General features: G+C 37.5%; 1 protein-coding gene across 5 annotated transcripts in view; it reads right to left on the bottom strand.

The window, feature by feature from the left end:
- Dcaf6 (DDB1 and CUL4 associated factor 6) overlaps positions 1-15494 on the bottom strand; it is a 118007-nt gene that overhangs the window by 59450 nt on the left and 43063 nt on the right. For all 5 annotated transcript variants that reach the window (XM_013354808.2, XM_026777519.1, XM_013354809.2 and 2 more), the window contains exons 7-10: positions 13262-13473; positions 6519-6612; positions 4644-4763; positions 2624-2884 (exon numbers count right to left, since the gene is read on the bottom strand). In XM_013354808.2, coding sequence (XP_013210262.1) covers positions 2624-2884; positions 4644-4763; positions 6519-6612; positions 13262-13473 — 687 coding nt within the window. The remainder of the gene's footprint in view (positions 1-2623; positions 2885-4643; positions 4764-6518; positions 6613-13261; positions 13474-15494) is intronic.

The raw sequence follows: 15494 nt of genomic DNA, 5'->3' as shown, positions 1-15494 counted from the left end.
AGTCCCTGGGAATCTGGGAAGGTATAGAGGAGTGTAGTCCCTGGGAATCTGGGAAGGTATAGAGGAGTGTAGTCCCTGGGAATCTGGGAAGGTATGGTTTGAACTGCTCCAGTCAGGTGTAATAGAAGATACGTTTCTTCTAGACAATGTTAGAGAGCTAGAATGGTCAAGAAAATGAGTGTCTTGTTCTTCATTGTGAAGAAGTTCACAGCTTATGGAGTAGAGAAGGTAAACCAGAAAGATAAAAATGTTAAGAGCCAGGAAAGGGTAAAATAAGCACACTTACAGCTGGACAACAAAGGTGTGGAAAGAGACTGCTCTGGCAAGTGTTCACTAGATTTGTGCTATGACTTTCATCGTCATCACTAGAGATTCAGATGTAGATTATGAGAAGGATCTCGAAGCACTTGGGCTAGTTTTCATTCTCACTGTCCCTTAGTTAACTATTAAAGATGACAGGAGAGACATGTGATATGAAGGCATAAACTTTAACATAAAAAGATATCCACAGCAAGATGAGTATAGAGAAACAGTCTATACACAAGGCACTGACAGAAATCACAGCTCTAAATTGGCATTCCTACCTACTACTGTCTCACAATGGACAATCCCCAGTGTCTGTGAAGCCATCTGGATTTGGATAGGCTTTGGTAAGCACAAGTGGACCAGGAAAATAACAAAACAAAAACATGAAGTCCTTGCTGTAGACATGTTGGACGCTAGGATAATGAAAGGGCTACTATTGAAACAGTTACAGGCATGATCTACATCTCACACCAAACCATTTTTCTCAGAAGTGCTACAATTTAGAAAACAGGAAAATACTCTAATCATAGCTTATAAAAGTCAAGAAAAGTCTCAATCTACTAATTCAAAATATTTCCTTACTTTCTTTGAAATGTTTATGGGCAATGTTATGATAATTTGGTCATCACAAAACTAATCTCTAGTGCTTAGTATATTAAACACTAAAAGGGGTTCAGCAGTTTACATTGTGGTATGAAAATACATAAAATAGCTATGAAAAGCATTTTTTAAAGCTCCCAAATATTTACTCACAAATGTGTTTACAAAATAATTGGGATTATTTAAGACTCAGTAGAACTTAAAACTGGGCTAAAGAATCTTTTGCTTTTTAATTATAAGTTATTATTATAATTGCTTAAAATCTTGCAGAATATTTGCAACCACACTATTTCTTTAAAAATCCTTATCTTGAGGCTACAGAGATGGCTTAGTCGTCAAGAGCATTATCCTGTTACAGAGGACCTGGATTCAGCGTCCAGCACCTACATTGTCACAACTAATTTAATGCCAGTTCCATGGACGCTGATGCCCTCCTCTTCTGGCCTCCTCAGGCACAAAGATAGTGTGCATGCCTATGTGCAGGCAAAACACATGAAATAAAAATACATATTTTTAAAATTTTTATTATCTTTACCAATTATACAAGTTTTGGTCTACTTTTCACTCCTCTGGCCCTATTTCTCAAACAATGCAAAATATTTTATTTTCTCTCAAGCTGAAACGCCTTGTGAAATGGGGAAGAGCTGACTTTCTAGCTTAGCTTTAGTTTAGGTTTTGATAAACTGTATATAGTGTTAACAGTTCTGCAGCTGACCCTGACTTCCATTCCCATAGAAAGTGAATATTAATTACCAAAAATAAGGTACAGTGATAAAACAGAACTTAATTTAAAACATATTATCTTGGATCTGGCATCCAGGATAGCTTGGAGGCAAAGCTGTTAAGAAACAGTCAGAAGTCTTAGTTTAGGTGGTAGCTGTATTCCTAACTATATCCCTTGCTAACATTTTTGTTCTGTATCAAGTAAAATGTTTCCTTAAAAGAACTTAAAAATAATAAACAAACACATTGTTTTTACTCTATTGACAAGTATAGTAAAAATTTCAAGTAGACTATGTAGATGTATATATACGTCTATATATACATATTTATTGAAATTACTATAAATAATAGTATATTCCATATTTGGGAGGAAAAAATAAGAAGTTACTATATTGAGAGAAAAATATAGCAAGAGAATTTAGGAACTGGTATTTTTTTTTACTAGCATCAAGTAAAGGCAAAGATTTGGTAAAAGAATCTTTTTCATATATATAATAATGACATAATTCTCCAGGTAAAGCACACTATGCTGTTGAGAAGGGTCAATCACAGGCTTACTATACTGAACATAGTCAAAGTATTTCATAATTTGAGGAAAATTTTTAAATATAAATACAAGAGGAATAATAATAATGAGATATATTTCACTATCATTTTAATATAGACATAGAACCAAATAAATCTAGAACATTATTTTCATCAATAATGGTCTATAAAATAATCTTTCAGTGTATTAAACTATGTTAAAATAACATCAAGTTAACTTAAAAAACTATCTTATATAAATTAAAGATTCACTATTTGTAAAAATTAAAGCAAATTAGACACAAGAAGTTTGCGCTTAAGTTACTATTTACATACCACAAATAATTCTGACCATTTATTCCAGCAAGAAGTTACTGTGATGTAGCATCTTTCACAACAGACTAAAAGGTGGGTGCTCATTATGAGAGACCAGCACTTGAACAGCCCACTTGAAGAATAACATCCTCACCAGACTGATGATGGGTGTGCTGTCCAGGTGCTTCAACAGGCTGCCTTTGCTCACTGTCTGGAGAAGACAGCAGAGAAGGAGAATGAGGGCTTTCTGTGGCAGATGCTGCTGCCTGAGCCTGAACTGACACTGTAGAGGATGTAGAAGGCTGAAGAAGTTGCTCAGCTGGGGTATCTACATCCATTGCAGTTTCACCCACTTCCAAATTAGGACTTGATGGAACTGTAGGAAGAGTTGAAGCATCTGGCTGATTTGTTCCACCTTCAAAAAAAAAAGAAACACATGTTAATGCAAACTCAAGTTTTTAAAATATCTGATTATTTTACATACATACATGTATGAGTGTTTTGGTCACAAGCATGCATGTGCCTGCAGAGGCCAGAAACGGATATTGAATTCCCAGAACTGGAGTTGTTGACAGTTGTGATCAGTTATGTAGGTTCTGGGAATTGAACTCAAGTCTTCTCCAAAAGCAGTAACTGCTCTAAGCTCCCCCCTCCCCCGCTCAAAAATGTCTTCATTTATTATGCATACACATACCAGAAGAGTTCACCAGATCTCATTATAGATGGTTGGGAGTCACCATGAGGTTGCTGGGACTTAAACTCAGTGGTTAAGAGCACTGGCTGCCCTTTCAGAGGACATGGCTTAAAGTCCAAGCATCCGCTTTAACCATCTTTAATTCCAGTCACAGGGAATCTGGCACCCTCTAAACCATCTCTTAATTGTTCTTGAACCATCTCTCCAGCCTTCAACTCAAATTTTAAACGCAAAATAACACAAAAACAAACCTCTACAGAAACATGCTCTGAAAACACACACACAATATATGTGTATAATAAATAAATACATTATATATGTATATATACATATACATACATACATGCATACATACATACACACACACACACACGAAATTTCAATGTGCTGGTTAGTCTTATGTCAACTTAACACAAGCTAGAGTTACCTGAAAGAAGGCAACTTCAACTGAAAAATGCCTACATAAGATCCAGCTGTAAGGTATTTTCTTAATTAGTGGCTGATGAGGAAGGGCCCAGATTATTGTGGGTGGTTCAATCCCTGGGCTGGTGGTCCCAGGTTCTATAAAAAAGCAGGCTGAGCAAGCTGTGGGAAGCAAGTCAATAAGTAGCACTCCTCCATGGTCTCTGCATCAGCCCCTGCCTCCAGGTTCCTGCCCTGTGTGAGTTCCTGTGCTGACTTTCTTTGGTGATGAAGAGTGATGTGGAAGTGTAAGCCAGGTAAACCTTTCCCCTCCAACTTGATTTTTGTTGAAACCTCAACTAAGACGTTCAGTCTACCAGTAATAGCCACTAGTGGTTTGGTTCACTTGAGCAAACAGTCTATCAACAGAGATAAGAAACAATGACAGATTCTTGCTAAAATAATCAATCATGGGCCAGTATGATGGCTAAGCAGGTAAGGATACTTCCTGCCAACCCTGACTGAGTTTGAAAACTGACTCCCCCAACTTGTTTTCTGACCTCCATATGCACACTCACACATATATGTACACACACCAAATATACATTTTTAAAATAAATTTTAAGATTATATGCATGTGTTCATCTTTAGAGTTTTGTAGATGTTCATTTTTAAAGTGCATTGGAAAGGGACTTAAAATTGGAAATCCTAGTCTTGTTTTCTTTGTTTTGAGATAAGTTACAATTGTGTCTAGTGGAGTCAGAAGAGACCTATGACTACTTTGGTTACAAAACACAGTTCAGTTTAGATAGATGATAGCAACCAAAACTATCTTCTAGTAGGCATGGGCTACTGAGTGAGTTCCAGGAAAGTTGGGGTCACACAGAGAACCTATCTAAAAAAACCAAACAAAGAAGAAAGGAAGGATGGATGGAAGGAAGGAAGGAAGAAGAGAGACAACCATCACCTCCAACAACCAACCAAACAAACAAACAAACAAACAAAAAACCCACCAAAACTATCTTCCATAAATAGATTTTACCAGCTTTCCAACGACTTTAAGTAGTGAGCAAATTACCTCTGGGCCGAGGTCTTCCCCTTCCTCTATTGCTTTGTGCAACTTCACTTGCTTCTTCAAACCACCTTGATAACATGTCAGACATTCTCTGCATCAGTGACACGTTGGGACTTTGCTCTCCTATAACAATATAAAGTTTATTAGTAAATTTGGCAAAAAGTCAGGATCTTTGATAGAAAAACCTAGATTTGACAGCCTTTAAGATGCTAGAAATTAAAAATCAAATCACCCAAGTAACTTACATAAATGTTTAAAAAGCCATTACAGTCCCCATCACCTTTTATAATAATTATATGAGTGACTACCCATGTATGTGTACAGTAACATCTCCAAGAGTGTGAATTCTCATCTTCATCTATGCCTGTTCTTAGGTAACTCTGTTTCCCACTCCTGTCCCACCACTGTCTATTAATAGTGATAAGAGTACCCAATAGAAAGGGCTCATGAATTCTAAGTGGAATAAACAGAAGGAAAGGCTAGCTTTCTCACTACAAACATTATCATCAAAGACAGACATGAAATAACCTTGGGGTTTTTAACCACAATTTCTCTAAAGCAGAATTCTTATTATTTACTGTAAGTCCCAGTATTTAATGAGATCAGGTCCTTTTGGGGTTATATGGCCACAGGTATTTGCAACTAGCTGTCAGAGAATGTATTTTGTCTTTTCAACTTAACTCCTTTTCTTTGTTCAAATAAACATTTGTTTGCTTTTCTCCACTAAGGACATTTTATTTTATTACACCATGGGAGATATTAAGAATATCTTATGTTCTTACAGTGATGTGGATTTGAAGGGCATCTTGAAATGGAAGTATGAAAGCCCAACACTCAGGAGGCTGAAGCAGGAAGACTATTGTGACTTGGAGTCCAGCCTGGAATACATAGTCAGGCTGTCACAGTAATGAGGGCAGTCAGGGCTACACAGTAAGGCCCAGGCTCAAAAGTCAAAACAGACAAAGAGTATGAGGTCACATAAAAAAATGTAATAATTATCCAATCACATAATTCTTTGATACGGTTTATTTTTTGAAGACAGGGTCTCTACACTCTGTAGTCCAGCCTGGTCTGGAATTTACTATGTAGCCCTGGCTTGAACTTATGATAATCCTTCTGTCATAGCCTTCCAAGTTCTGGAATTACAGATATGTAAGCCACCTTTACACACTGTAACTTTATATTTAAGACTATTATAAAATAGAGTCAAGAATACTACACTTAGGAATACTCTTTGATTATAAAAGGTTTAATAATAGAATAAGATTTTGGCTATAAATTCATTAGATAAGATATATTCAGATAAATTGTTTTTATATGTATCTATACATATATGTGTGTTTGCATGTGTGTGTATATAAAAATAAAACATACTTATTTAGTGTCTCAGCCATTGCACTCTTAGGAATTTATTTGGGCAATTCACGAAAATATACTTATTAAGATTTCATTGTAGCTGGGCAGTAGTGTGCACATGTACTCTGGGGGCAGAAGCAGACAGATCTCTTTGAGTTCAAGGCCAGCCTGGTCTACAGAGTGAGTTCCAGGACAGCCAGTACTACACAGAAAAACCCTGTCTCAAAAATTTTTTTTCATTGCAGCATCATTTACAATAGAAAACAATGGAAATGAGGAGAAGCCTGAGAGATGACTCAGATGTTAAAAGTACTGAGGCTCTTGAAAAGGACCCAGGTAGTTCCCAGCATCGACAAGGTGGTTCGCAACCATCTGTAACCCCAGTGTCAGGGTATGTTATGTCTTCTTCTGATCTCCACCAGCACAAGGCACAGTACACATGCAGGCAAAACACTCACACAGATAGGGTAAATAAAACTTTAATACCATATATCACAAAAAAAATTGCCATAATGTATTTACCATCTCGTTCTCGTTCACTTTCTGGCCTTGCTCTGGGACCAGTATCTGACCAATCACCACGAAGTCTCAAGCGCTTAACTGGAGGCTGTCGTAACTAGAAGGTAATAACACAAGTAGATTGATTCTACGTGAGTCTAAAGAACAGATTGCTTTCAACTTTTATTCTAGTGATAGCGATTGAATCCAGGACCTTATGCAGATGAGCTAAGTACTATACCACTGAATTAATCCCCAGTCCACAATTCTTACAGCGTAATTTAATGGAGCTTTTCCAACTCCCTACTATCTTTAAGTATAGAAATGAAATGCTAGGTCAATACATAAAACACTGCTATATTCTGTTGTCTAGAGGAGATACAGTTCTGTGGTAGGGTACTTACTTGAGTTTAATCTCCAATAAGATGGGGGAGGGTGGACAGAGGGAGAAAGTGAGAAGGAAAAAGAAATGAACTATGTACAGTGAGCTCTAATCACTGTCCAGCTGACAGCAGGAAAGTCAATCAGCCTAAGCTACCATGCTGCGACGGTAACATAGTCTAAGTACCTTACCTACTCACCTAACAATGACACAATGTTTTGTTTTTAATCTTTACTGGACCACTTACTTCTCTGGCTCTTCCCAGTATCAACTTTACCCCTTCATCACTTGTGTCAAACTTTCTCCATTTCTGACATCATTCTTAGCTAATAATTTTTTCTCCCACTTAAAAAAAAAACAGAACTACCATATGACCCAGCTATGCAACTCCTAAGCATACAAACATCTTCATAGCCTTCCACAGAAATGATGTGGACATCCATATTATGCCCCTCTATCCAAATGAACAGATAATAAATGTGTAGTATACAGACACAATGGAATACAGCTCATTTGTAAAGAGAAATGAAATCATGGCATCTGAGGGAAAAAGATGTACATGGAAAGTATAAGATCAAGCAGGGGACACAAACTCATAAAAACCTGTGTTCTGCTTCATATGGGGACCTAGTCTATGATGTAAATCAGTGTCTGTGTATGTATGTGTATATTTGTATACACATGTACACACATACATACATACATACATATGTGGAAATATGGGTAAAGTCCAAAAATTTAGAAAGTGAACCAAGAAAGGATTATATTGGGTGATGAAGGACAGAGTATAAGCAAAAGGATGTATGAATAAAGTAAAAAAAATATGAACCTAATTGTTTTCTAGTTTTTGTAGTAGCATGAATTCAACTTTCTGTATTCTGAAGAAGCAAGAACCATTTTTACATTCCCCAAATAACACAACATGTGTCATTTATTTGGCAGTGATTGTGAAAACAGAGGTTCTTTTTTATCCCATTGACCATTAATGCAGTAACAATTAGACATGACTAGTCACCAATACATTTGTTTCACTGACCTACTTGAAAGGGTGACTTTACCCCAAATTTTTGTCCTATAATACACAAAATATGGCTTTATTTATTTTAAAAATAAAGCCTTGTAGAAATGACATCAATTTTCTCATCAGAATTCTACAAATTTATTTCTACTTGAAACTTTCTAACCTAATCATTCTCAAAGAATGCATCATTCATTCTCTTTAATCCCAGGTGTTCCACCTACTGCTTTTTTTATTGCCTTCCTTCAATCCTCTAACTCCTTGCCTCAATAATCACTCTATTCTTTTAATATTCATGTCTTCTTATCTGGTTCTCTCTCACAATATGCTGAAAGTTCTGTTATTGATGCAAAGAAAATCACAGTTGCATAAGAGTGTATATATTTCTTTCCAGCTATAGTTTTCCTTTCACTTTACTCGAAAGCATGAGGAATGCCTGCATTTACCCGACCATTCCTTTCTCAATCCAGTCTAGTCAATGTTTCCATTGTTGTTGGTTTTTTTTTTTTTTTTAGGTCTTTCCATTGATACCATCCTTGTCAAGGTCACCAAACATTCCAGTTTACTTTCCATTGATAAAATAACAACATGGCCAAAACAACTTGGAGAGGAAAGAGTTTATTTCACCTTACAGCTTATAGTCTATCATGATAGGAAGCCAGAACAAGAACTAAGGTAAGAACTCCAACAGAGCTCATGGAGGAAGGTGATCTCTGCTTTGCTCTCCATGGCTCAGCTTGCTTTCTTATAGAACCCAGAACCACCCACCCAAGAGTGGCAGCACCCACAGTGGGTTGGACCTTCACACATAAATCATTAATTAAGCAAATGCCCCCATAGACATGCCCACAGGACAAATTAATGGAGGCAATTCATTACTCGAGACACTTTTCCTAGATATGTCTAGGTCTGTGCCAAGTTGATAAAAAACTAACTTGCACACCAATGAGTAATCATAGGAACAGTCACTAGTGGAGGCCAGTGAGCAAATGCTGTGGCTAAATATTAATGCTGTCCAATCTAATTACATAAGTTCGATTCTAGGAACCAATATGGAAGAAAGAAAGAATCAACTTTTAAAACATATAGGCATCCTCCTGAATATTAACCTTCATCAGGCGATGAAAGGAGACAGAGACAGTGACCCACATTGGAGCACTGGACTGAAATCTCAAGGTCCAAATCAGGAGCAGAAGGAGAGAGAGCACGAGCAAGGAACTCAGGACCGCAAAGGGTGTACCCACACACTGAGACAATGGGGATGTTCTATCGGGAACTCACCAAGGCCAGCTGGCCGGGGTCTGAAAAAGCATGGGATAAAACCGGACTTGCTGAACATAGTGGACAATGAGGACTACTGAGAACTCAAGAACAATGGCAATGGGTTTTTGATCCTACGGCACGTACTGGCTTTGGGGGGGCATGGGCAGTTTGGATGCTCAGCTTACTAGACCTGGATGGAGGTGGGTGGTCCTTGGACTTCCCACAAGTCAGGGAACCCTGATTGTTCTTTGGGCTGATGAGGGAGGGGGACTTGGTCAGGGGAGGGGGAGGGAAATGGGAGGCGGTGGCAGGGAGGAAGCAGAAATCTTTAATAAATAAATAAATTAAAAAAAAAGAAAAAAAAGTTCTCTAAGCTAGTCAGTGGTTCCAACACTCAGGGAGACAAAGGCAGGCAGAGACAGGCAGATCTCTTTGAATTCAATGCCAGCCTAGTCTACAGAGCAAGTTCCAGGTAGTCAGGGCCACACAAAGAAACTCTGTCTTGAAAAAAACAGAAAAAACAAACAACAAAAAAAGTTTTTTTAAAAAAAGTTATACTTATCTCCACATGTGTGCCATGGCATGTAAACAGAAACAGAGATAGATAGAGGGAGGGAGGAAGGGAGGGAGGGAGGCACAAAGGGAGGGAGTTAATACTAAGCTCAATTAATTTCCAAGTCAAAGAGTACTTTCAGGGATTAGTATCAACTGTTATCACTATCTGATTCTAGAACATTTTAATCTTCCCCAAAAGAAATCCCACTTCCATCAACAGCCATTCTTCTCCTGTCCCTTTTCAAAGGTCCAGAAAAACCAATAATCTACTTTCTCCCTCTAAAGATGTGTGTATTCAGGGATGGAGAGATGCTCAGTGGTTAAGAGCACTGACTGTTCTTCCAGAGGACCTGGGTTCAATTCTCAGCAACCACATGGCAGGCTCACAACCATCTATAGAGGAATATGATACCCTCTTCATGAAAAAATTCAATAGTGCACTCATATACAAATAAAATAAATAAATCTTTAAAAAGATGTGAGTATTCTGGATATTATTGCATATCAGTGGAATATGTACCCTTTTGTATCTATCACTTAGCATGGTTTCTTGTTTGGTTAATATGATAGAGTACCACAATGATATTAGTTGTATTAGTTTGTGAATATGTAATACTTAATTATATACTTTTACAAGTTGATTATGACCAGGGAGACGGCTCAGTGCTAAGAGTGTTTGCTGCATAAGTATGAGGACCTGAGTTCAAATTTTTAGAATCCATGTAAAAAGTGAGTGTGGACAAGTATACCCCCATAACCCGAGCACTAGAGGTAGGGGAGTCAGAGATACTCTGGTAGGTTGCTGTCTTAAGTGAAAAGATCTTGTCTTTTTGTAGTCACTTTCTTTTCTTCCTTTCTTCTCTTTTCTTTCTTCCTTTCTTCCTTTTTGTTTTTTAGAGACAGGATTTTCTGTGTAGCCCTGGCTGTCTTCCAACTCATTCTGTAGACCAGGTTGGCCTCAAACTCAGAGATCCACCCTGCTTCTTCTTCCCGAGTGCTGAGATTAAAGGTATGCAACACCCCTGCCCAGCTCATGTAATCATTTTCGTAAGTTTAATATAAAATTAAGTGTACAGAAGTACCTAGTAAATAATTGTTGGATTAAGAATAGCTGATCTAAATAATATTGTCAAAGTTTTAACATAAAGTACCAAATGAAAAACTATGGAAATTAAAAAGAGGATAGCTCATTAATTTCATACATATACACAACTCTTGTTTGGCTAAATATAATAAGTTTGATTCATTTATTTATTTATTTATTTATTTTGGATTTTTCGAGACAGGGTTTCTCTGTGGCTTTGGAGCCTGTCCTAGAACTAGCGCTGTAGACCAGGCTGGTCTCGAACTCACAGAGATCCGCCTGCCTCTGCCTCCCGAGTGCTGGGATTAAAAGCGTGCGCCACCACTGCCCGGCCAGTATGATTTATTTTTATAATTCAGATTTTAGAATTATTGTTTTTAACTTGGTTGATTCAACAAAGCATACTAAGAAAAACATCTCCATAAAATGATTCAGCATTAGTCCTGATGATAAGGAGTCTATGATAGCAAAGTTGGCTGGCCCACTTAAAAACATGTGTACACTTCCAGGTTCTTCATTATCTCTCAGTCACAGAGTTTGACTGCAACTATACTTACTCACAAGTCTCAAGAGGAAATTACAAAGCAGCAACAAAATGACATGGCAGAATCTGTTTTTAACCAGTTCAATAAAGTCATAAACAGCTTATAATTTTTCTAATTTACATAAATATACTGCCACTTTGAACATCTTAAAATTCATCTATAAAATAATCATATTTTTTTCTAATTTTATAATAACTTGTCAGGCCCAAGTTCTGGCAGTTAGATAAAAGCAGCATTCCTCAGCATTTGTGAAGCCTGTTCGGTTCTATCAAAAGAGCCATTCCCTTATCATGGGAGAAAGTACAAATGGCTATCTGTGATATCAATTAGCATACCAAAGCACCTCTCTGTGTCACAGTAACTGTTCGTGCTGGCATCCTGGCTCTTCTCACCCCACCCCTTACCCCAAACTGCCTCAGCTCATGGGCTTCTATCTCTCCCTACCCTAGCTTCATTTCTCCTCATAACCCTGCTGTTTTGGCTATGCTCCCTTTCTTTTGTCTTTCTCTCTTAGTCTCCACCTCTGGTTCTCCCAGTGTTTTCTCTCCATTCAAGGCCAGATGCAGATGCTGGTCACATTTACTCAACTACTTTGTCTCTGCCCTGTACTCTTCCAGATGCCTCTGGCCATTCTCTTCCTCATATCTACAATAAAAACCCTCCCTTCCCTTCAACAATACCTTGGAGCGGTCATATCATCGGTATTCACAACTGTATTTTGTTTTTCGCCTCATAGTAATTACACATTTGCTACTGTTCTTCCTTTAAATGTGTAAATGTTGAGACTATAGCTCAGTGCTTGCTATATTCTCTTGAATATTGCTCAATGTGAGGCCCTGAGTTCAATCTCAATTTTCACAAATCAAATAACATAAGCTCATTGACACCTAGATAATACTAAATCACTATTAATTAAAAATTAATTAATTTAAGTAACAACAATCTAATTAATCTAATAAGCCAAAGTATAGAACAAGTAAAGGTCAAAGTTAAGACTACAGAGATGACTCAGTGGTTAAGAGCACTTGCTGCTCTTCCATAGAACACAAGATTGGTTCCCTGTACCCACATGGTAGTGCACAATCTTCCATAACTCCAACTCCAGCTCACAGTCTTCTGTAATTCCAATTCCAGGAGATAAGACATGCCCTTTCTGGCTTTTGACATGCAATAAGCATGTACATAATGTGTAGACACACATATAAGCAAAACTACTATACATCCAAAATAATAAAATATTAAAAGTAAATCTTTAATAAAATATTTTTGAAGATCAACATGGCATGCATGTTAGGAAAAGCCTAACAAACTAAACCAAATATGTTCCCATGGCTATATATTGTCAAAAATCTACTTCTAGATTTCTACTTTTATATTTTGGTAACAGTAATTCAGTTCATTCACTTTTCATATAAATGCCCTCTTCAAGTTTTCCTACTTTCTCATGTGGAAAAGGATGAAACTGTTGCCTAATGTGAATAGTAAATGGTAAGGGGTTGCACCTGATGCATGAACAGAGTCTCTTAGATGTTTATCATCATATTGTCTACTGTCTTAATTGGCTTGCCTCCAGGTGCAGAGCTGTTGATATTTTATACTGCTGTTATGCATATACAAGGTTAAATGTTTTATATTACATATTTTCTTTTTAAAAATAGCTCATTTTTTCTAGAGCTCTATTTATTAGCCTATTCTTTCATATGTTCCCTAAATCATAAAGCCTTCAAAAAATCAATGCATTTACTTCTTTACTTGAACACTTTTCTATTTCTTCTCTGAGTCAGCATCATATATAGCCCAGGCTAACCTCAAAACTTACTTAGTCAAGGATGACCTTAAATTGATCATCTATCCTACCTTCTCCTGGGAATTACAGGCATCTCACCATGAAGAAAGAGTCCAGTTTTTGAGTAAACTTACCTCTTCTCGCCTCTCCTCTGCAGGAGTTTTAAGTTCTCGTGCTGTATCGTCTTTGGGATCAAAAAGATAGATGTAATCTGAAGAATAGCTGACAAGAATCTCCTGGCCATCTTCGCTGTAACACAGAGATGTTACTCTGCAGGATTTATTACTAAGATGAGAAGGGATAAAGCGAGCAACCATTCCAGTAGTTCCTCGACCTGCATAATTCCCTAAATAACAGGAATTTATCAAAATTAGTACTGTTATAAATAAAAATAAACATTTAAAAAACTCTTAGCTTGAATTATGGGCTACATGAAATAATGTAGCAATATAGACCAAATTATCACTTTCTGAATCTATAAGAAGCTTCCTTTTTAATAGTCAAGAATTTATAGCAAACAAAAAAAGAATGCTATAAAGACAGCATATGTTCCAGTTCTGTTGCTATGACAACACCAAAAGCAACTTGAGAAAAGAAGGTTTAACTTGGCTTATCCTCCCAATCACAGTCTATCACTGAGGGAAATCAGGGCAGGAACTCAAGCAGGAGCAAAGGCAAGAACCATAGCAGAAAGCTGCACATTGGCTTGCTGCCCTGGCTTGCTCGGCTACCTTTCTTCTACAGTCCAGGCCCACAAAAAGCCTACATCAATTAGCAATTTAGAAAATGGGGATAGCCATCTAGGGATACCCACAGGCCAGTCTGACTAAGACAATTCCTCATCTGAGATTCCCTCTTCCCAGGTATGACAAACTGACACACACAGCATATCTAAACACGCACACAGAAGGAGGAGGAGGAGGAGGAGGAGGAAGATCACCTTATCATTCAAAATTCCAGATTACAAGACCTGCTGAAATAACATTTACTAATAGTTGATTTCTATACAAAGTCATCTACAAACTTTTCATTCAAAATAAGATCATTTCTACACTAGGAAACCTGACACTTGGCAGAATATGTTGAATACAATTCTAATTGTTTATTAGCTATTTTTTTATTTTAGAAACCATTGTCTTTTTGAACAAATGACATTACCTCAATCCTTTAAAATAAATAACTTCATTAATATAATTTATAGGTGCCAGGGTATCAAAATCATTCACATAGAAATCTTTGCATTCACATAGAACTCAAAATATTAATAGGTTTGGGGTGCAATATATTCAAATCAACACAAAGAAAATACATGTGATGTAAGAAAACCACTTCCTATGACAGAGTCTTTTTTTTGACAGAGCCTTTTTTGCCATTAAAAAAAATTGAGATTTTTTTTTATGGTATTGGTATTCTGTTCACATGTATGTCTATGAAGAATGTGTATGGAATGCCCACGGAGGCTGGAACAGGGCACTAGAACTGGAATTACAAATGGTTGCTAACCACTTTGTAGATGCTGGGAATCAAACCCGGGTAGGTCCTCTGGACTGCGTAGCCATCTCTCCAACCTTCTTGCATTGTGTAGAACATATTGTTGACAATTTTAAACACCGATTCTATTGGAAGTACAGTGGTTTCTTGATGTGGGAGTGTCATATATCAATCTGTTGATTTCATTAGTTAAGCAATAAAGAAACTGCTTGGCCCTGATAGTTTAAAACATAGGTGGGAGGAGTAAACAGAACAGAATGCTGGGAGGAAGAGGAAGTGAGCTCAGAGACGCTATGCTCCTCTCTCTGGGGCAGACTCAACAGCTCTGCTCTCTGGGGCAGATGCCATGCTCCCCTCTCCCGGGCACACGCAATGAAGCTCCGACCCAGGATGGACGTAGGCTAGAATCTCCCTGGTAAGCCACCTCGTGGGCTACACAGATTATTAGAAATGGGCTAGTCCAGATGCGAGAGTTAGCCAAGAAGAGGCTAGATATAATGGGCCAAGCAGTGTTTAAAAGAATACAATTTGTGTGTTGTTATTTCGGGGCATAAGCTAGCCAGGCAGCCGGGGTGCCGGGGACGCAGCCCCGCTGCTCCTATTACAACAGTTTCTTCCTAGTCTAGTGATACTCTATATAACTGAATCAATCATCTGAGAATATCTAAATTAAAAATGTAAATAACTACTGCAACTAAGGTAAGCCAAATAATGCACAATGACTCATGAGACACGTATTCTACACTAAAAGATCTCAAGAAGAGGATTATGAGTTTAAGGAGAATTTAGTTTTTAAAAATTTTTTTTTTTTTTGGTTTTTCGAGACAGGGTTTCTCTGTGGCTTTGGAGCCTGTCCTGGAACTAGCTCTGTAGACC

This window comes from Microtus ochrogaster, unplaced genomic scaffold (genome assembly GCF_000317375.1).
Source record: "Microtus ochrogaster isolate Prairie Vole_2 unplaced genomic scaffold, MicOch1.0 UNK70, whole genome shotgun sequence".
NCBI classification, from domain to species: domain Eukaryota; kingdom Metazoa; phylum Chordata; class Mammalia; order Rodentia; family Cricetidae; genus Microtus; species Microtus ochrogaster.
Note: the sequence above shows the minus strand (reverse complement) of the source record. Positions and strands in the feature narration are given on the sequence as shown.